The sequence below is a fragment of the Idiotropiscis lumnitzeri genome, chromosome 2 (genome assembly GCF_059441095.1).
Source record: "Idiotropiscis lumnitzeri isolate Australia: NSW breed Sydney's pygmy pipehorse chromosome 2, RoL_Ilum_1.0, whole genome shotgun sequence".
Lineage (NCBI taxonomy): Eukaryota > Metazoa > Chordata > Actinopteri > Syngnathiformes > Syngnathidae > Idiotropiscis > Idiotropiscis lumnitzeri.
Window position 1 is genome coordinate 22,797,730 of NC_142392.1, and position 22,516 is coordinate 22,820,245.

The 22,516-nt window shown below is 41.4% G+C and overlaps 1 protein-coding gene across 1 annotated transcript; it reads left to right on the forward strand.

Annotated features, from left to right (window-relative positions):
- Positions 1 to 442: 442 nt before the first annotated feature.
- LOC148342009 (uncharacterized) lies at positions 443 to 22,061 on the forward strand. Its single transcript, XM_088288024.1, has 2 exons — positions 443 to 955; positions 19,394 to 22,061. Exons 1-2 carry the CDS (start codon positions 443 to 445, stop codon positions 21,290 to 21,292), a joined length of 2,412 nt encoding a protein of 803 aa, XP_088144150.1. The 3' UTR covers positions 21,293 to 22,061.
- The last annotated feature ends 455 nt before the right edge of the window (positions 22,062 to 22,516 follow it).

The window sequence follows — 22,516 nt, forward strand, 5'->3', positions numbered from 1 at the left end:
ATTTAAGTACTTTAATGTTTCATTATTCGTTTTAGTATTCATTAAACTACAATAATTCACTATTAATTATAAGATTTAGTGAACTGTTTTAGGAATAATTTAGTATTCAATGTTTAATTGTTACAAAATTTACTTTTTAAATTTTTGTTTCACCATTTTGTTCAATCTTACTCGTGTGGAAAATTATTTAAGAAGCACCAACACAAGGTTTTTAAAGATAAAGATGTCCTTTCATATTCCCACAATGGGGAAATTTGCAGTGTTACAGCAGCAAAGGTATAGATCACACAGAGGCGGCGGCGTAATGTAGCCGTTAATGTATAACAGCAGCAGACATTCAGAAAAAGCAAACCTATGCGAATATACACTGTATATACGTATAGGGATTCTGTGTGGTGGTCGAAGGCTTAACAACATACGTTACGCTGACGACACCGTCCTCATGGCAGATTCGGAAGAGGGGCTCCAGAAGCTCCTTGACGCACTACGTGAGGAAAGCCTACGTTTTGGACTCGAAACCAACGAGAAAAAGACCAAGTGCATGACCATCTCCAAGAGTGAACCAGAGCCCATTTGCAGACTCCAATGTCAGGCCTCAGAGATCGAACAGGTGCGAAGCTTCAACTACTTAGGCTCCGTCATCAACCATGATGGCCGTTGTGAAAAAGAAATTAGACGTAGAATTTCGCTGGCGAAGGACGGTTTCAACCGAATGAGAAGCTTGTTCACAGACCGCAAACTCACACTTGATCTTAAGAACCGACTTCTACGATGTTTCATCTGGTCAATCCTGCTCTACGGGTGCGAGTCTTGGACATTAAACGCCAAGACAACAAAGAATCTAGAAGCTGCTGAAATGTGGATGTACCGTCGGATGCTACGTGTGTCATACACCACTCATGAAACCAACGAGTCAGTCTTACAACGGGTCGGACGAAATCGTGAGCTCATCCGGGTAATCCAAAACAGACAGACAAAGTTCCTTGGCCATTCAATTAGGAAAGGTGAAGTCGAGAACCTAAGTCTGAGCGGACGGATTCAAGGGAAAAAAGCACCAGGGGGTCAGCGGATCATCTTTAAGCTACCCCACAACAGTGCTCGTGAAATCTGGGACGCAGCCCGTCAACGCGTATTTTGATTTCCTCTATTCGAAACCTCATGGATTCTAAGGCCGAATCGGCTACGGAACTACAAGAGAGAGAGAGAGCTGGCTTTGTGGAGCACTGTCACCAACTCACAGACAGATGTCACCATTTGCGATGCAAATCATCGTTATCTTCTTCTAAACATTGGAAAAACGTGCGATTTGAACCGTATGCACATGAACAAACATTTTAGTTCCCAAATATGAACTTGAGAGATGTATTGAATTTTACTTTTGTTGCTGGTTTTGTTTTCACATCTGACACCATGTTGTTGGTTGGACAGTATTCCAAATGTATTTCTCTATTATTAACAGTTGACATGATAAAGTGAAACTTTATGTCAACATATTTGCCTTTTTACAGGGTTTGTCGCCAGCGACGTGGTTGCGAATTTTAAATTAAAATACATCACTGTTTTATTCTCTAAATGTTAGAGTCTTAAAAAATGATTTCAGTGTTTATAACTTAACTAACTTAAATATTTCATTATTCGTTTCAGTATTCATTAAACTACGGTGATTCATTATTTATTTCAAGATTCATTGAACTGTTTTAGTAATAATTTAGTATTCAATGTTTAATCGTGACATTGTTTACTTTTTCAATATTTGTGTCACTATTTTGTTCAATCTTAATATTATGGACAATTATTTTGCAAGTAAGGTTTTTGTTATTTATTGTGGCCACTTGCTTTTGAAGAAAGTGCCTTTCGCTTCTTGTACGAGAGGATTCTTTGTGAAGCCAAAACAACACGACCTTGACTGATAAGTGGGCTCAACGCAGAAAAAATATATTTTTGTTTTAAGATTACACAGTTCCTGTCAAATAAATCTTCATCTTCCTGTGTGCATCAGTATCTTCCCACGCACCCATTGAGATCACTCAGCAGACTGACCCAAAAGACAATTTATTTTCCAGACTATCTCATTGATCTTCCCTAACTGCTGAAAATTCCACAACAATCTGGGGTCAGACGTGGGATAGCTGAAGATCCGCCGGTGAAATTCAGGGATGCTGGCAGGTAACCTCCGGGGTTCAATTAAGACAGCAGCAGCAATGAACTGCGTGATGCGGATCATCTCCTCCGTGGTGACAAATAAACGCTGACTCCAGTCGCCATCAAGTTGCCAACTCCTGACATTCCAAAACCTTTGAGAGAAACTGAGACGATTTGCGTTTCTCTTTCTGGTTCTTTTTAGAGTTCAACTTCTTGTTCAGTTTTTCACCTTTTCACACAGCGTAATGAAGGCCAGTTGAGCAAGTGGAACAAGTGATTTTATTGATGATTGTGGAAGGCAACGATTTCATAAGCACAGTTTCTTCTCACACCTTTTCCATTAAGTACGATTAAAAAGACAACTGAAAAGCATAACGTTAACAAATGTTGTTCCAGGAAAAGGTAATTAATTTCATTGATAATGTTTGATATAAAAACAAAACAACTCATCATCACTCAGAGACAATGGTTATTCTGGCACTGATCACATTGGCTTAATGTCAATAAAAAAAGCTTTTCAAAATTAAATTTATCATATTTTATTCAAAATCACATTTACATCTTACCACAAAGAGTCAATTCCTTCCGTTTTTTTTTTTTTTTTTTTTTTTAAGCTTCAAGGATTGCTGCAATTCTCACCAGCACAATTGTGACTCTCAGCACCCTGTTTAGTGAAGAATTTTTTAGCACAAACGCTGCAACTGAATGGCTTTTCTCCACTGTGTGTTCTTGTGTGGTTCGTTAAAAGCGACTTACGATAGAAACTCTTTCCACAAACTGAGCAGGAAAAAGGCTTTTCTCCACTGTGTGTTCTTAAGTGGATTGTTAAATTAGACTTTTGAGAGAAGCTTTTGCCACAAACTGAGCAAGAAAAAGGTTTTTCTCCACTGTGTTTTCTTGTGTGGATTGTTAAATTAGACTTTTGAGAGAAGATTTTGCCACAAACTGAGCAAGAAAAAGGTTTTTCTCCACTATGGATGGTTGTGTGTTTTATTAAATGCGACTTACGATAGAAATTCTTTCCACAAATTGAGCAGGAAAAAGGTTTTTCACCACTGTGTGTTCTTGTATGTTCTGTTAATCGTGACTTTTGAGAGAAACTTTTCCTACAAATTGAGCAGAAAAAAGGTTTTTCTCCACTGTGTGTTCTTGAGTGTTCTGTTAAACTTGAGTTTATGGAGAAGTGTTTTCCACAAACTGAGCAGGAAAAAGGGTTTTCTCCACTGTGTATTGTTGTGTGTTTTCTTAAATATGACTTAAAAGAAAAGCTTTTGCCACAAACTGAGCAGGAAAAAGGCTTCTCTCCACTGTGTGTTCTTGTGTGTTCTGTTAAATGTGACTTTTGAGAGAAACTTTTTCCGCAAACTGAGCAGGAAAAATGTTTTTCTCCACTGTGTATTGTTGTGTGTTTTATTAAATATGACTTTAAAGAAAAGCTTTTGCCACAAACCGAGCATGAAAAAGGCTTCTCTCCACTGTGTGTTCTTGTGTGCCTTATAAATTGTGCCTTTTGTGAGAAGCTTTTGCGACAAAATGAGCATGAAAATGTTTTTTCTCCACTGTGTGTTCTTGTGTGCGGTTTTAAAGACAACTTTGAAGTTAATGAGTCAGTGTGACGTGCCCTTTCACCTATGGCTTGCCCATCATCATCATCATCATCATCATCATTAGAATCATTGTCATGAGCATCTGATGATGTGTCCTCACGATGTGCTTGTGATGGCCCCCAGTGGTTTGCATCACCTTCTGTTGTCACGTGATGACTTGAGCTGCTGCTTGTAGGCTCCGCCCCTCTGTTGTCCTCACTCACATCCTTGTTTTCATCTTCAGTCTTTATAGGGAGAACGTTCACTGGTGACTTGTTGATCTCCTCCTCCTCCTCCTCCTTTTTGATGTGAGTCAAGTCTGGCTCCTCTTTCACAGAACGGAGATCGTTTTCACTGACGTCTGTAGGACACAAATAGACAAATTTGGTTTGGTCAAGTCAAACCTCAAGCGGTGACTTTGTCTAATATTGTTTCTACCGTACTACCTTGCCTTGTGCCTGCCGCACACGGAGCAATGCATGCGACCCCAACTTGGACCAGACCATGGGGACACTTCACAAAATTCCGTCCTACGATGTAAACCTCCCTTTCGCAGCACAACGGTGATAAACGCGCATTTAAAAAGGAAGCACGTTGCGGCTGATGCCCAATTTCATTCCGGACATCGTCACAGACGTTTCTGGAAGCGAGCTGAAGTTAGCACACACAGGCTATTGTGTGCGTCTGATGGAACACCTGTTGTGGGACCCTAACTTATTGATGGGGGCCACTGGGGGCCATCGCAACATAATGTCATTGATAGAATAGGAATCCTTCAAGTTTTTCATTTTGCATTCAGAGATACAGTGGAACCTCGGTTCTCGAACGACTCTGAGGTCCAACAAAAAAAAGAGAAATTCTTGCTTCGCAGTTCGAACAAACCTCGGAGTTCGAACGCCGGTACGACGCGTGAGTGCGCACGCGAGGGTGGGATGCTGAACGGCGTACGGGTGTAGATCGCTCTCTCTCTCTCTTCGTGACCAACTGTTGTCGCGTGCGGACGTGCTGCGTTTTGCTCTCGCGTTTTATATAGGTGTACGAAGTGTTTTAGCCCCTAATCATGCCTCCAAAGAAAGTCAGTGCAAGCAGCAAAGGAATGGTTTCGGTGTTCGAACAATTCGCTTTTCGAACAGGGTTCTGGAACGGATTATGGTCGAGAACCGAGGTTCCACTGTAGTTTCATCGTGGGTACTTTTTGGTTCCATTATAATTTGGATACCTGAAAGAATTAAAGGGGCCCTGGTAGAACAGGGGGTTGTGACATTCTCCCTTTTTAAACCCATAGTAAGCCAAAGATGCAGATGCATTCCTTGCAGCATGCGCTTGTTCACTGATGAGATCCGTGCAACCCTGGATGGATGCATTAAATGTATTTTAAATGTTTGGATGAGGTGAAACTATGCACATGTGCACAAAACTGTGCAGGGCCACCCGAGGTTCATTGACCGAGCCAGTAAAATTTTCATAAATAAGACCAACACGTACTTGATTTTTTAAAAAACGTAATCCTTTGTGTTATATCCACGAAAATTCATCAACCGCCATTGATCATTTTGCCCCAGTGTGTACAGTTTTTAGAGTCAGATTGAATCATTCCAGAAGGAACAAGATTTGTCAAAGAAGTTTTCAAAAACGAGACACGCCTGCACAAATAAATCACCCAACCAAGATTGTCTTTGTCACTTGCGAGGAGCAGTCCGGCAAAGAGAAAAGCTTTCCCGCTCCTGTGCGGCGTTTTATTGAAGCACAGCAAAGCAAATTTGTATATGACAACCCATAAAGAATGGAAAAACATGAACACTGACTTTATCACACCCGTCCACACGCTTCCTGTTGTTCGAACGGTTTCAGCTTACAACACAATGTTTGGGTCACACTTCTGTTAAATGCGAGCTAAACGGTTTCCTGTCAAACACGGTTCAAGACGTGCATCTGTTTTCGTGACTTCCTGCTAAACTGCCAGCATAGACACAACCCTGTTACCACTGAACTCACGTTTTCCTGTTTAAGAAGTCCATGTTTTTGTGACCTTCTATTAACCTGTGTGGTTGATGTGTGGGTCTGGCTCAGCTTCCCTCCGCACAGGTCGCTGGGCATGACAGAATTGGTGATGGTAAGAACCTCTCTGACACAGCCATTTTGGTTCGAAAGAGATTTTATTCTCGTCACATGCTGATGTCAAAAGAAGTCTCCCCAAAAAAGAGAAAAGGGAAAGGGTGTCCCCTCACTTTCCTTCTTATCGGGAATGGCCAAACTGGACATGAATGTCTAACTTTACCTTGTTGCATATGCATTCTCATTGTACTAGTCTTTGATTTTTCCCCCAAAGCTCCCTACGGCGAGAGCAGATGTGGTTGCTCTTTGAAGTGGCCTTCCGGTGCCATCTTGACTGCTTCTATCACCTCGAGTGCTCCACACCTAGAGCTGGTCAAGCCTTTTGTCCTCCTGGACACTATCTCATTCACATTGGAATTTCAAAACCAAAACTGGTCACTTCTTTAGTCTCCAATCCCCTCATAGTTAAAGAGAATTACTAAAATGTTCATAAGAGTGAATAAAAAAATACACTACATATTTCCCCCCCCTCGAGGCAATCTTGTCCTGATAAAGCAAAAACGACACCAGCATGTCACCAAAAATCCCATTCCAACCTTTTATATGAATCCATTGCCTAAAATTTGGGAAACCTAATTGACTAAAACCTAAATCATGTTCAAGGCATGCTACATAAGGGTAGTTTAACTAGGAAAACTAAGTGTATGGCCAAATTGCTCCCTGGTGTCACTCACACCTCCTGCAGGACCACACATAAATCCAGCAATAATTCCAAAAAATCCCAAATCAACCACCTCGGTCACGAAGGAGTTCCCCCCGCAATGTTAGATCTTTAAGCAAACCGGCAGTAACACTTTCCAGTTTAGTCCATATGGAGGAATCAAAGCTTCGCTGAACTTTTCTCGTGAACCTGCTTCCACAAGGCAAGTAGGATGATGGAACACCGTTACAGAACAGAATAAATCCACAGCGTGATAAAGGCATGATAGGACAAGAAACAAACACACAAAATACAAATACGAGTCAAATGATATGCAAAAACATAGTTGAGGCCACGCTCCAGCAAGAGAATCCGATGACATCGTGTCACTCGAGAGCTGCCAAGCCCTCGTCACCGACGAGCTCTTGCTAACAGTATTGTTTCAGATGATCACGTCCACATCTTATGACCCTCATAGGAGTCCTCCTCGTCGCTTGCTCCAAGTGAGATTCCAGTCTGCATCCAACTCCATCTACACTTCACCTGAAATACAACAAGCAGACACACTCCACACAAATATTGAGCACCAGAGAGGCCAATGAAATCCATTTTCCACAGGAAAGAGTCCATTCCAGGATGTGGAGGGCACCAAGACTGGTGCAGTCCTCATCCCAGCCATCATCGCCAGAATGCCCTCCTTCGCCCCCAAGCTGTGCCGGCATTAACTCTGTCAAATGGGGAAGGCGCAGATATAGCAAAAACAAATTGGAGACGCGGTGGAGCAGAGCACAACGTCAGTGAGACCCCGGGTCCACGACCCCTCTGGCAGAGACGGAAACAGAGCTTTCGCTTCAGAGTGGCCCATTCATTGTCTACCACAGTGCCGAGAAATTCTGAAAATGTTCCATAACAGAGGAATTCGTAATGGGTGCTGAAGCACCACCCTGGTCTCAGAGCTGCCCAGTCGACTGGAACGGAGGACAACATATGCTTCCCCCGGCGGATGTGCACAGTCAAATTCAGTCCAACTGGAAATTCAGTCCCACTCGAATTCCAGTGTTTGTTTCACAGGTGCGGGTTCGGTCCATGGCAGTGACTCAGCCAATCTCAAGAGTCCCACAAGCGTGACAGTGTTGTTGCTCACTGGGATATGCAGAAGAAGCTTGCAAAGTGTGGAATATCTTGTTCCACCATCAAAAACTGTTGTCCATCAGTCGTCAACGGAATGCCAAGACCTGCGAGTCCTTGAATGCGGAGGCTCCGCGGGCACCCCTATCGTGGAATGGGTTCCCAATCGGGTTGAGGCGTCAAGTGTGCATTTGGAAGCCATAGAAGCGTTGTCGGAGGAGGGGGTAGCGATGGCGCCCCGTGCTAGAGGAGCTCTTTGTGACAGGCATGGCGCTGGACCACAGAATGGCACATTTCAGGAAGTGGCTCGGTTTGGACCGCTCATCACCCAGTGACCCCACAGCAAGAGCACGTCCCACTCACAACCCATGTCTATAACCACCCCTACTTCTGTTACGTGACCTTGTTGACCGGCAGGTGCGGACAACAAGCCTGCTGTGGGCACTGCGTCACCAGAACCTGGCCTAGGAGCAGCGGAAATGGAAAGAGCAGACGCAATGGGAGCTGCATGCGTCGGCTGCTGGATTAACTGCTTCCCCCAGTTGTCGTGACCCGTGCCGGTCACGCCTGTTTTGTTGTTGTTTTCGTCACCTCCCTGCCATGTGCACTTTTGTTTATGTTTCTCAGCTGAGCAGAGGCATCTCCTCCGACAACCGACTCCGCCCGCGTCATCACGAGTGGGAGACCAGCCCACCGGCGCCGCACCTGACATCCATCCACTGACTAATTACACACACTATTTAAGCCACCTACACTGACTGCCCGGCGTCGGATAATTTTCCTGCACTGCTCACGTTCATGACCCTGGTATCGATTGTTCTCATGTTCATGCATTTTTGCTCTTGCGATCTCTGTGTTCCACGTTTTGCCAGCTATTGCTCGGTCTCTTTTTGTTCCTCGTTTTCTCCAATTGGTTTTCCCTCTTGCCCTTTTGGCAAGCTATTTATGTTGATCGTTTTTCCTTTTCCTTGCCGGTGCAAGCGCTTTTCGTTCCGTCGTTTATCTCCTTCCTGGTGTTAGCTTTTCTCCGCCAGCGCTTTGTGTTTTCTCCTGATTTATCGACGGATGTAATGCTAAGATAGATATATTTGCCTTAATTGATGATTGGACTTCCACTATTGTGAATCAATAAACACTCTTTGTTAAACTGATTTTCCTGTGTCCGCGTTTGGAGAGTCCTGCCACCTTCTTCCCAGCGTTTCGCTGGCAAGACCCTGACAGAATTATCCGACCAGAACACGAGTAATCATAGGGTACGTATCTGAACAGCGTATCTCTTGCTACGTACCAGCGAAACTGTCGGCTCAGCCCCAGGCCCTCCACACAACGGTACGCCTCGATCCTTACTGTGTTCCATGCCACAAAGTGCCCAGTACGATACGTGGAAGTGTGCTTCTCTTCATTATTTCTGTTATCAGCTCATAATTTTCCTGCTAAAATTTACACCATGGCCAGGGTCTGTGCTCAAACTGAGCTTATTCACGACTATGTTGTCTATAGCTATAGTTTTACACTTCTTATTTCTCATCTCTTTAACCACTAGACCTTTCTTTTCTTTATCCTCTGCACATTTCTCCCGCGCTAGTCCCCATTTACATAGTTCCTATCATTATTTTTTTTCATTTATTTATTTATTTTTTAATAAATTTTCGTATGTTCTTTCACAGTGCGGTTACTTTGACATCTTTTAATGTCTTAATCATTATAGAGGCCTCTTGTTTAAACAATAATTGAAACTAACACAGGGACATTTTCCATGACCAATCAGCCAGCAGACCCACACGCACAAGCTCTCTTTAACGACCCCAAAAGCCCCGACCGCTTGGACACAGGCGCACAACACCCATTGTGAGTAAAAGCATCTCACCTAAAGTTCAGCCGGCCGGCTGTTGAACGCCTGCGCCCCAGCACCCTTGAGACCATCAATGGAGCAAGAATCCTGTTTGTGACGCCAAAAATTTGGTATATTTTGTTGTTGATGTGTGGGTCTGGCTCAGCTTCCCTCCGGACAGGTCGCTGAGCATGGCAGAATTGGTGATGGAAAAAAATTCTCTGACACAGCCATTTTGGTTATTTTTGTCACATGCTGATGTCAAAAGAAGTCTCCCCAAAAAGGGAAAGGTGATACGTAGGAAATGTATATGTTAGTTTAATACCTGAAGTGAACTTGTGATACTGTTGTACTGTCTATTCAAAATGTTCAATAAAGTTTGTTCAAAAAAAAAAAAAGGGCCTCGACCACATCCACCGACCCGTCCACACCGAAACAAAAACACCCACCGCTAAACTCTTCTGATTTAGTGTATAACTGAATGTAAATTTATCACAGAATGTCCAGTGCTACTCTAAAGGACTACGATATAATTCATCAAGTCTTTGTGTCCCGATAACCTCATCTTCGCGCGTTGATGCTTTTCGGCGTAGTTAGCTTATCTTGTTAGCTAGCTAGCCGCTAACGAAATGAGGCACATGACTCATCGCCAAGCAGAGATCAAGTGCGGATTTTTTGGAATTATTATTTGAAAATGTGCGAAAGAACGACACCCAAGGACAAAGAGGAACTTTGTGGAATAAAAGAAGAAAACGAAGCAGGTTTGTACACGTTTTACTCTCATTTGCTTTGTAAAGAACGACTTTCTATCTTTAAAAATATGCATCACAACATTAAGTTGTTTGGGGAAATCGTTCAAGGTTATTGCCGTTTTTTTTTTTTAAATATTGCCTTTTACTTGCCGGGTTGCTGAACATTTGTTGATGCCAAATGAAATCAGTGCGGAAAACGTTTGCCAAAGAATAACCAATAGTGGGGGGTGAACTCCATGTTTTTCCCAGTATAAAATTTGAACTGATTATTTAACATTTTACATTTTATGGTTTTTATATTTTGTTCAAGCAATTTCTTACTAAAAATGTGCACACTGCCGCGAAAAGGTAAATGGCGGTTGATCAATTTTAGTGAATAAAACACAAAATATTAAGTTTTTTTTAAAAAAATCAAGTACGTATTGGTATTATTTATTTATTAACTTTTTACTGGCTCGGTCAATGAACCTCGGGTGGCCCTGCACTGTTCTGTGCACGTGTGCATAGTTTCACCTCATCCAAACAATTAAAATACATTGAATGCATCCACCCAAGGTTGCACGGATCTTATCAGTGAACAAGCGCATGCTGCAAGGAATCCATCTGCATCTTTGTCTTACTATGGGCTTAAAAAGGGAGTATGCCACAACCCCCTTTTCTACCAACAAGGCCAGGAACATTTATTTCCTGGTAATAAAGTTCCTGTGGCCCAGGTGGTTTGCATCTCCCCCACAAGTCAAAGTTCTTGATAATTTATGCAAATGTCAATGATGATGTATCAGTGGGAGGTCTTGTGTTCCTTTATTACTCATTACTGACACCCTATGGCTGTTAAGCATCATTGCAGTTCCAAAATAATTCAGTGAACTCTTAAAATATTATGGTGTATCTTAGTTGAATTATAATACATATTCCAGAAACGTCTGTGACTATGTCAGGAATGAAATCGGGCATCAGCTGCAACGTGCTTCCTTTTTAAATGCTCGTTGAGCACAGTTGTGCTGCGAAAGGGAGGTTTACATCGTAGGACGTAATTTTGTGAAATGCCCCCATGGTCCGGTCCAAGTTGGGGACCACGCATTGCTCCGTATGCGGCAGGCACAAGTCAAGGTAGCACGGTAGAAAATAAGACAAAGTTGTTGCCTGAGCTTTGACTTGACCAAACCAAATTTGTCTTATTGTGTCCTGCAGACGTCAGTGAAAACGATTTCCTTTCTGTGAAAGAGGAGCCAGACTTGACTCACATCAAAAAGAAGGAGGAGGAGGAGATCAACAAGTCACCAGTGAACGTTCTCCCTATCAAGACTGAAGATGAAAACAAGGATGAGAGTGACGACAACAAAGGGGCGGAGCCTACAAGCAGCAGCTCAAGTCATCACGTGATAACAGAAGGTGATGAAGACCACTGGGGGCCATCACAAGTACATAATAAGGACACATTATCAGACGCTCATGACGATGATGATGATGATGATGATGGGCAAGCCAAAGGTGAAAGGGCATGTCACACTGACTCATTCACTTCAAAGCTGTCTTTAAAAGGGCACGGAAAAACTCACAGTGGTGAAAAACCTTTTTCTTGCTCGGTTTGTGGCAAAAGCTTCTCTCGAAAGTTTCATTTAACAATCCACACAAGAACACACAGTGGAGAAACATCTTTTACCTGCTCAGTATGTGGCAAAAGCTTCTATCAAAAGTTTGATTTAACAATCCACACAAGAATGCACAGTGGAGAAAAACCTTTTTCTTGCTCAGTTTGCGGCAAAAGCTTCTCTCGGAAGTCTCATTTAGTAAGGCACACAGGAACGCACAGTGGAGAAAAACCTTTTTCTTGCTCAGTTTGTGGCAAAAGCTTCTCTCGGAAGTCTCATTTAGTAAGGCACACAAGAACGCACAGTGGAGAAAAACCTTTTTCTTGCTCAGTTTGTGGAAAATGCTTCTCTCAAAAGTCAAGTTTAACAGAACACACAAGAACACACAGTGGAGAAAAACCTTTTTCTTGCTCAGTTTGTGGAAAATGCTTCTCACAAAAGTCAAGTTTAACAAGCCACACAAGAAAGCACACTGGAGAAAACCCTTTTCCCTGCTCAGTTTGTGGTAGACGCTTCTCTGTAAAGTCAAATTTAACTTGTCACACAAGAACACACACTGGAGAAAACCCTTTTTCTTGCTCAGTATGTGGCAAAAGCTTCTCTCATAAGGCAAGTTTCACAAAACACACAAGAACACACACTGGTGAAAAACCTTTTTTCTGCTCAATTTGTGGCAAGAGTTTCTCTCAAAAGTCGCATTTACGACGCCACACAAGAGCACACAGTGGAGACAAGCCATTCAGTTGCAGCGTTTGTGCAAAAAAATTCTTTTCTAAAAAGGGTGCTGCGAGACACAATTGTGCTGGTGACAAAAGCAGCGATCCTTGAAGCTTAAAAAAAGACAACAAAAAAATGAAGGAACTGACTCTTTGTGGTAAGATGTAAATTTAGATTTTGAATAAAATCTGAAAAATTTTATTTTGCAAAGCTCTTTTATTGGCACTAAGCCAATGGGGTCAGAGCCAGAATTATCAATGTGTTTGTGTGATGATTTTTTTGTGTGTTTACATCAAACATGTAAATAAAATTAATTGCCTTTGCATGGAACAACATTTGTGAACATTATGCTTTTCAGTTTTCTTTTTAAACGTACTTAATGGGAAAGGTGTGAGAAGAAACGGTGCTTATGAAATCGGTGCCTTCCACAATCATCAATAAAATCACTTGTTCCACTTGCTCAACTGGCCTTCATTACGCTGTGTGAAAAGGTGAAAAACTGATCTAGAAGTTGAACGATAAAAAGAGCCAGAAGGAGAAACGCGAATAGTCTCAGTTTCTCTCAAAGGTTTTGGTATGTCAGGAGTTGGCAACTTGATGGCGACTGGAGTCAGCGCTGGTTTTCTCACTGTGTTTGGCTGGTTCGTATATGTATGGTCCATTGAACAAAATTCAAACTCTTCAAATATCCCCTCAGATATATTTAATATTTCGCTTTCTGAATAAATTTCTGACGAGCTAAAATCACTTTCTAGGTTGAGCTCTATTAAGTGTGTGGGGTTTGTTGCTAAACAGAATCTCACTTCGGAAAAACTATAATTTTGTCAAATATACTAAATACTTTTTTCATGCTATATTATATTTTTTATACTTTGGATTAGTTATATAATTAAATAGGGAAATATTAAAATTGGAAACCACATACAGACTTAATTCAATTAAGAAGAAATATCGAAACATTTTATAAATATTGAACTCATTGAGAAGAGTCCCAGTATTGAAATAAATATTGAAATATAAAAAATACTTATGTATTAAATTAATTCAATAACCCGACCCCGGATGAGCGGCAGAAAATGGCTGGATGGATGGAATAATTTAAATTGCATACATATTCAAATGAACAAATATGTTAAGAAATATTCAAGAGTGAAATGAAAAAGTTTAAATTAATATTGATATAATGTTGCATATTATAATAATTGAATAAATATTGTAGTATTACATCAGCAAGCTTAAATATACATTGAAATACATTTTTAAAAAATTCATGTTTTTTTTAAATGGCCTAATATAGATATGGGAAGTAACTCTCTTTATGAAACTATGAAGGGACTGGAGCTCACAGAAGTGACCAGTCTTGGTTCTGAAGTTCCGATGTAACCAGATACTGCCCTGAGAGAAAATAGGCCTGAGCATTGTTTATGGTGGGGGCAATTCTCTCGCCAGGTCAGTGACCTTCCAGGGTATGGAAGTAATTTAAGGTGCCTTCAGTGAAGTCCTACTTTGTTCTACTAGAATGAATCCCCATCAAAATACCATCATTTATGACACCACGGCTGGACAAATAATATCCAGAAACACACTTACGCACCACTGAGTGAGTGTTGGACGATATAGCTTCTCTTGAAAGGTCCGACTTGAAAATGTCCTTGCAAGTGTATCTGCAATTAAATCCACACTTTTCCCTCCTTCGGCCATTGTGGTTAAAAAAAAGCAAGAATATATTTTAGATTTTCGAACGGCCGCCAATTACGACTTTCGAGTGTGTTGATTCGGCATTGCGCTGCCCCCTCACGAGTGAGTATCCAATCACAAAACGCGTTCATCACCCTCAGCATAAGGCCAGCGAGAAGGCTCACTGTAACCAACTCGTGATCTGATTGGCTATCGCAACCGTCTAACAAGGCTGTGAAATTGAAAACCTACAACAATCAGCCAATCAAAACAAAGGGATGTTGTAGGCTAAAAGTGACAGCAAAGGGAAGACAACACAAATTAACGTTCAAAATTGTGCCAAGTGGACTGGAGTCAATCCTTGGAGACTAGGCGTCTGAAGAGCTTGGACTGGTAAAAAGAATTTACCAAATCAACAGCAAGGATGTCAATAAGAACAACAAAGTGTTGAAGAGTGAAGGTAGTAAGAGTATAGTGAACAAATACTTTTCTGTCTTCAAAGGACAAGGGACGCTACCTTACACTTATAAAATACATCTCAAGGAAGATGCTAAACCTGTAGTACATGCCCCGAGAAGAGTTCCAGCCCCTCTCAAAGAGAGATTAAAAAAGGAACTGAGCAGAATGACACCGATCGGAGTCATAGAGAAAGTGGAAGAACCCTGCGACTGGGTAAATTCCATCACGTGTGTTAAAAAGAGGAACTTCCCAGAGTTACGTGTTTGCCTCGACCCCAAAGATCTGAATAAAAACATTAAAAGAGAACATTATCAGATTCCCAAGCGTGAAGAAATCCTGAGTGACATGGCAGGTGCTAAATTCTTCAGCAAATTAGAAGCATCGCATGGATTTTGGCAGCTGAAGCTGGACACTGAAAGCAGCAGGTACACCACCTTCAACACACCATTTGGGCGTTTCTGTTTTCTGAGACTGCCATTTGGCATAAAGTCTGCGCCTGAGATCTTTCACAGAGCTATGGAGTCAATCATAGAAGGTCTGGAAGGAACCCGTGTGTACATTGATGATTTGGTTGTCTGGGGAAACACGGAACAAGAACACAATGAGAGACTTGAGGAACTGCTACAAAGAGTTAAAATGAATGGACTTAAACTAAAACGAGAGAAATGTCTGTTTGGAGTTACAGAATTGACATTCTTGGGAGACAAGCTCACGGCAGATGGAGTGGTGCCAGGCAGAACCAAAGTGCAAGCAATACTGGACATGCCATTTCCAACTGAGAAAAAGTGACTTCTGCGAGCAATGGGGATGATAAACTTCCTGGGCAAGTTCATTCCAAACCTCTCTTCAAGAACAAAGTCCCTAAGTTTGCTGCTGCATCACAACATAGTCTTTGAGTGGACAACAAAACATGACGAAGAATGGCAAGATCTAAAGAGAACTGTGACAGCTGAGCCAGTCCTTGCCTCCTTTGATCCATCAAAACCAACCAAAATTTCCACGGATGCGTCGAAAGATGGGCTAGGTGCCGTACGGCTGCAAAAGGCGAGAGACACATGGCAACCTGTAGCCGATGCATCCAGGTCAATGTCAGAGACTGAAAAACGCTCTGCTCAGATCGAAAAGGAGTCACTGGGTCTAGTGTTTGGATTTGGCAAATTTCACACGTATGTTTATGGACTGCCCACATTCATAGCAGAGACTGATCATAAGCCACTGATTTCAATTAGGAAGAAAAATCTCAATGACATGACGCCCAGAATTCAACGCATGATGATGACATTGCAGCGCTATGATTTTGAGCTAATATACACGCCTGGAAAATACATCGTGCTTGCTGATGCGTTATCCCGAGCGCCGCACCATAACAGTGACATCAAGGACTGCGTTACGGCGGAGGAGGCTGAGGCTCACATCATCACTTCAAGCCCTTTATACCGACAGGCAAATGGCCAGGCTGAGAAGGGAGTGCAAATCATCAAGAGACTGCTAAGGAAGGCCAAGGATGATGCATCTGATCCTTACCTTGCCCTATTGAGTTACAGAGCTGCACCTCTGTAGTGTGGAGCTTCTTCGCCTGCTGACCTACTCATGTGCCGTAAGCTTCGCACCACGCTTCCACAAATACCACAAGGACATGACAACAACATTTGGTTTGAAAATAAGAGAATGCTCAAACTCAAACAGAAAATTGCATATGACAGAGCTACAAAACATCTGGAACCTCTTTCTGAGAAAGACACTGTAAGGATTGAGGGACCTAATTGTTGGGACAGAAAAGCGACTGTCCTCAGCGAAGCCGAACCGAGATCTTACATTGTGGAAACAAAGGATGGACAAAGAGTGAGGAGGAACAGGAGGAGTTTGCTGAAGGTTCCCGGGAACTGTAAGAAATCTTCTGATAAGGCTGAGGCTGCAAAGCAGGTGGATACATCGAAGGAGCACAGACCAAAACCACCAGCAACTTCTGGGATGACTGAACCTCTGCGAAGATCAACAAGAGTTAGACGACAACCGGACAGGCTGATTGAAAATGTTTAATGTTGTGTTATTGTTGCTAAAATTGTTGTAGAGCTGCTTGTTGTCAGAAAAAAATGGGTAGATATTGAAAAGAAGTGAAAATAATTGCGAACAAAACAAAATTATTATAATAATAATTATAAAATAAAAAAGCTTTATTAAAAAAAAGGCATAGGCATTGATTAACGTTTGAAAGGGAGATGTAATGATAGCCGTTATATCATTAGTCACTAGTTAGCAGTATTGCCTGATGTGTGTGTGGTCACCAGACGAACTCGTGTGTACGCACATAGACGAGAATGCAAGTCAATAAATAAAGAGACACAAGCTTGCAGCATCACTGGACCTGCGTGACTTCTTAAGATAGAAGACGGAACATTACAGTAACCATTAAAAAAAAACGTATAGTAACCATAAAATTGTTTTTTAAAAAAACGTATCGTAAACATACTAAAGCTGTTGCTTTATGTTATTTACAAAGAATTTTTGTTTAAAATCCCCCTGTCTCTTCTTTTTGTCTTTTCTATATTATGTACGTATTAATAACTGTGTTTGGTTTGCAAATGTCAATAAAGTTATCCAAAAACTATGAGTAAATATTTATCATCTCATCAATATTTGCAAAACAGAGTACCGAGTTTCGAGATCCTCACAATAATAGTTCTCAAAATTATATTTCTTATCAATTTAGCTTAGTTTATGGATATTTTATTGACAATCTAACATCAATATACAAAGACAGAAAAAAATTGGTGGTGGTGGGGAGCGAATCTTTTTCTTCTTGGAAGGGGCGGGCGTGAAATAACTGAGAGGCACTGCTAGTATATGCAGACATCATATTCATACAATCTTGCAGCCCGAGTGAACCACAGCATTGTTGCTTCGTTCGGTAGGAGAAACGTAAACGTCCCACTGCTGTTGCAGCAGCGGCTTCTCGAGGCATCGGCGGAAGTGACGTAGGAGCCGACTCGCCAATGTGGCGTTAATTTAGTTTTTTTTTTTTATCAACCGATTTAAAATATTATATAAAATATATATTGAAATAGAACAGCCAGGGGTAAAAACAAACACAGAGGCAAAGAAATATATTTGAAAAATACGTGCTTAAAGCATGACGTCATTAGCAAGCGCGCAGCTTCCGAAGGACCTCGACCACATCCACCGACCCGTCCACACCGGAACAAAAACAGTCCACCGCTAAATTCTTCTCATTTAGTGTGGAACTGACTGTAATTTTCTCATAGGATGTCCAGTGCTACTCTAAAGTACCACGACATAATTCATTAAGTCTTTGTGTGCCGATAACCTCATCTTCGCGCGTTGATGCTTTTCGGCGTAGTTAGCTTAGCTTGTTAGCTAGCTAGCCGCTAACGAAAAGAGGCACATGACTCATCGCCAAGCAGAGATCAAGGGCGGATTTTTTGGAATTATCATTTGAAAATGTGTGAAAGAACAACACCCAAGAACAAAGAGGAACTTTGTGGAATAAAAGAAGAGAACGAGCAACATCTTCAACTTCTGGGCGAAGGTTGCGAGCAGCCTCGTGTTGTGCTACACAAAGCAGGTTTGTACACGTTTTACTCTCATTTGCTTTGTAAAGAACGACTTTCTATCGTTCGGAATATGCGTCACAACATTAATTTGTTTGTGGAAATGCGTTCAAGGTTATTGCCGTTTTATTTTTAAATATTGCCTTTTACTTGCAGGTCTGCTGAACATTTGTTGATGCCAAATGAAATCAGTGCAGGAAATAAATGCCAAAGAAAAACCATTAGTGGGGGGTAAACTCACTAAAATGTTTTTCCCAGTATCAAATTTGAACTGATTATTTAACATTTTACATTTTCTGGTTTTTATATCTTGTTGAAGCAATTCCTTACGGAAAGAATTCTGCCTGACTCTAAACAATGTGCACACTGCGGCGAAAACATCAATGGCAGTTGATCAATTTTAGTGAATAAAACACAAAATATGTACGTATCGGTCTTTTTTTATTTATGAACCTTGTACTGTCTTGGTCGGGTGAGAGTCAAAGAACCTCGGGTGGCCCTGCACTGTTTTGTGCACGTTTGCATAGTTTCACCTCATCCAAACATTTAAAATACATTGAATGCATCCACCCAGGGTTGCACGGATCTCATCGGTGAACAAGCCCATGCTGCAAGAAATGCATCTGCATCTTTGGCTTACAATGGGCTTAAAAAGGGAGAACGTCACAACCCCCTTTTCTACCAACAAGGCCAGGAACATTTAGTTCCCGGTCATAAAGTTCCTGTGGCCCAGGTGGTTTGCATCTCCCCCGCAATTCATAGTTCCTGGTAATTTATGCAAATGACAATGTTGTGTTACTTTGTTACTCATTACTGACACCCTATGGCTGTTAAGCATCATTGCAGTTCCAAAATAATTCAGTGAACTCTTAAAATATTATGGTGTCATAGTTGAATTTGAATACATATTCCAGAAACGTCTGTGACTATGTCAGGAATGAAATCGGGCATCAGCCACAACATGCTTCCTTTTTAAATGCTCGTTTATCACAGCTGTGCTGCTAAAGGGAGGTTTACATCGTAGGACGTAATTTTGTGAAATGTCCCCATGGTCCGGTCCAAATCGGGGTCGCACGCATTGCTCCGTATGCGGCAGGCACAAGTCAAGGTAGCACGGTAGAAAATAAGACAAAGTCGCCGCCTGAGGTTTGACTTGACCAAACCAAATGTGTGTTTGTCTTTCTGTGTCCTACAGATGTCAGTGAAAACGATCTCCGTTCTGTGAAAGATGAGCCAGACTTGACTCACATCAAAAAGGAGGAGGAGGAGGAGCAGATCAACAAGTCACCACTGAACGTTGTCCCTATAAAGACTGAAGTTGAAAACAAGGATGAGAGTGAGGACAACAGAGGGGCGGAGCCTACAAACAGCAGTTCAAGTCATCACGTGACAACAGAAGGTGATGAAGACCACTGGGGGCCATCACAAGCACATAATGAGGACACATTATCAGACACTCATGACAATGATGATGGGCAAGCTAAAGGTGAAAGGGCATGTCACACTGACTCATTAACTTCAAAGCTGTCTTTAAAAGGGCACACAAGAACACACAGTGGAGAAAAAACATTTTCATGCTCATTTTGTCGCAAAAGCTTCTCTCGAAAGTCACAATTAACAAGGCACGCAAGAACACACAGCGAAGAGAAGCCTTTTTCCTGCTCAGTTTGTGGCAAAAGCTTTTTTTTAAAGTCATATTTAATAAAACACACAACAATACACAGTGGAGGAAAACATTTTTCCTGCTCAGTTTGCGGAAAAAGTTTCTCTCAAAAGTCACATTTAACAGAACACACAAGAACACACAGTGGAGAAAAGCCTTTTTCTTGTTCAATTTGTGGCAAGAGTTTCTCTCAAAAGTCGCATTTAACAATCCACACAAGAACACACAATGGAGAAAAACCCTTTTCCTGTTCAGTTTGTGGAAAATGCTTCTCTCATAAGGCAAATTTAACAAGCCACACAAGAACACACAGTGGAGAAAAGCCTTATTCTTGCTCAATTTGTGGCAAGAGTTTCTCTCAAAAGTCGCATTTAACAATCCACACAAGAACACACAGTGGAGAAAAACCCTTTTCCTGCTCAGTTTGTGGAAAATGCTTCTCGAAAAAGTTTAATTTAATAAAACACACAACAACACATAGTGGAGAAAAACCCCTTTCCTGCTCAGTTTGTGGCAAGAGTTTCTCTCGAAAGTCACATTTAACAATCCACACAAGAACACACAGTGGAGAAAAGCCTTTTTCTTGCTCAGTTTGTGGCAAAATCTCTCAAAATGCAACGTTAACAAGTCACTCAACAACACATAGTGGAGAAAAACCCTTTTCCTGCTCAGTTTGTGGCAAAGGATTCTCTCAAAATGCACATTTAACAAGGCACACAAGAACACTCAGTGGAGAAAACCCTTTTTCCTGCTCAATTTGTGGCAAGAGTTTCTCTCGAAAGTTGCATTTAACAATCCACACAAGAACACACAGTGGAGAAAAACCATGTTCCTGCTCAGTTTGTGGCATAAGCTTTTCTGTAAAGTCAACTTTATCATATCACACAAGAACACACAGTGGTGAAAAACCGTTTTCCTGCTCAGTTTGTGGAAAATGCTTCTCGAGAAAGTTTAATTTAATAAAACACACAGCAACACATAGTGGAGAAAAACCCTTTTCCTGCTCAGTTTGTGGCAAAGGATTCTCTCAAAATGCACATTTAACAAGGCACACAAGAACACATAGTGGAGAAAACGCTTTTTCCTGCTCAATTTGTGGCAAAGGATTCTCTCAAAAGGCACATTTAACAAGTCACACAAGAACACATAGTGGAGAAAACCCTTTTTTCTGCTCAATTTGTGGCAAGAGTTTCTCTCGAAAGTTGCATTTACGGATCCACTCAAGAACACACAGTGGAGAAAAACCCTTTTCCTGCTCAGTTTGTGGCAAAAGCTTCTCTGTAAAGTCAAATTTACGAATCCACATAAGAACGCACAGTGGAGACAAGCCATTCAGTTGCAGCGTTTGTGCTAAAAAATTCTCCACTAAACAGGGTGCTGAGAGTCACAATTGTGCTGGTGAGAATAGCAGCGATCCTTGAAGCTTAAAAAAAATAAAACAAAAAACTGATGGAACTGACTCTTTGTGGTAAGATGTAAATGTGATTTTGAATAAAATGTGATAAATTCAATTTTGCAAAGCTTTTTTATGAACATTTAGCCAATGTGATCAGTGCCAGAAGAACCAATGTGTCTGAGTGATGATCATTTGTTTTGGTGTTTACATCTGTCAGGTTCGCCAATTTGACATATAGGGTTCATAGCTGAAAGGAGAGACACGCAGCCCAAGTGGAGACAGAAAGGTTAACAAAGTTTATTTGGCAACTTCATCTCCCTTCTGTTCCTCGATGTTTTTCATACATTCCCTTTTATAACTTCGAGAAATCAGATTACATTCAAGGGTGGTACAGTTCGTCTTCTCAAAAGCTGGTTTAGTCCGGTTTATCATGAGCGTGCCGTCGTGGGTCGCAGCTGACTTTGACGTCAGCATCTCTTATCAGGACCTAGCACGATGTTGCTTGCTTCAGACTTTGAGGCCAACTTCTTTATCAGGACTCATCACGACGTTGTTTACTTCATCCTCACTTCTGAAGAAGTGCCACCGCCCTGCCAATTGCAGACACCTCTCTGCAGTAAAGGTTTCCTCCTGTACCTCCACTCTGACTGTAAACACTCAAGCATAGTCCACTACACTAATTTGCAACATGATATGTGCACCATGTATTGAAATAAAGTTGCGTCATGGCAAATGTATAATAACCTCCAAATATTATTCTAACAACATCAAACATGTAAATAAAATTAATTGCCTTTGCCTGGAATAACATTTGTTAACGTTATGCTTTTCAGTTGTCTTTTTAATCGTACTTAATGGAAAAGGTGTGAGAAGAAACGGTGCTTATGAAATCGCTGCTTTCCACAATCATCAATAAAATCACTTGCTCAACTGGCCTTCATTACGCTGTGAAAAGGTGAAAAACTGAACTAGAAGTTGAACTCGAAAAATAACAAGAAAGAGAAGCGTGAATAGTCTCAGTTTCTCTGAAAGGTTTTGGTATGTCAGGAGTTGGCAACTTGATGGCGACTGGAGTCAGCGCTGGTTTTCTCGCTGTGTTTGGCTGGCTTGTATATGTATGGTCCATTGAACAAAACTCAAACTCTTCAAATATCCCCTCACATACATTTAATATTACGCTTTCTGAATACATTTCTTCTTTCTAGGTTGAGGTCTATCAAGCGGTTTGTTGCTAAGCAAAATTTCACTT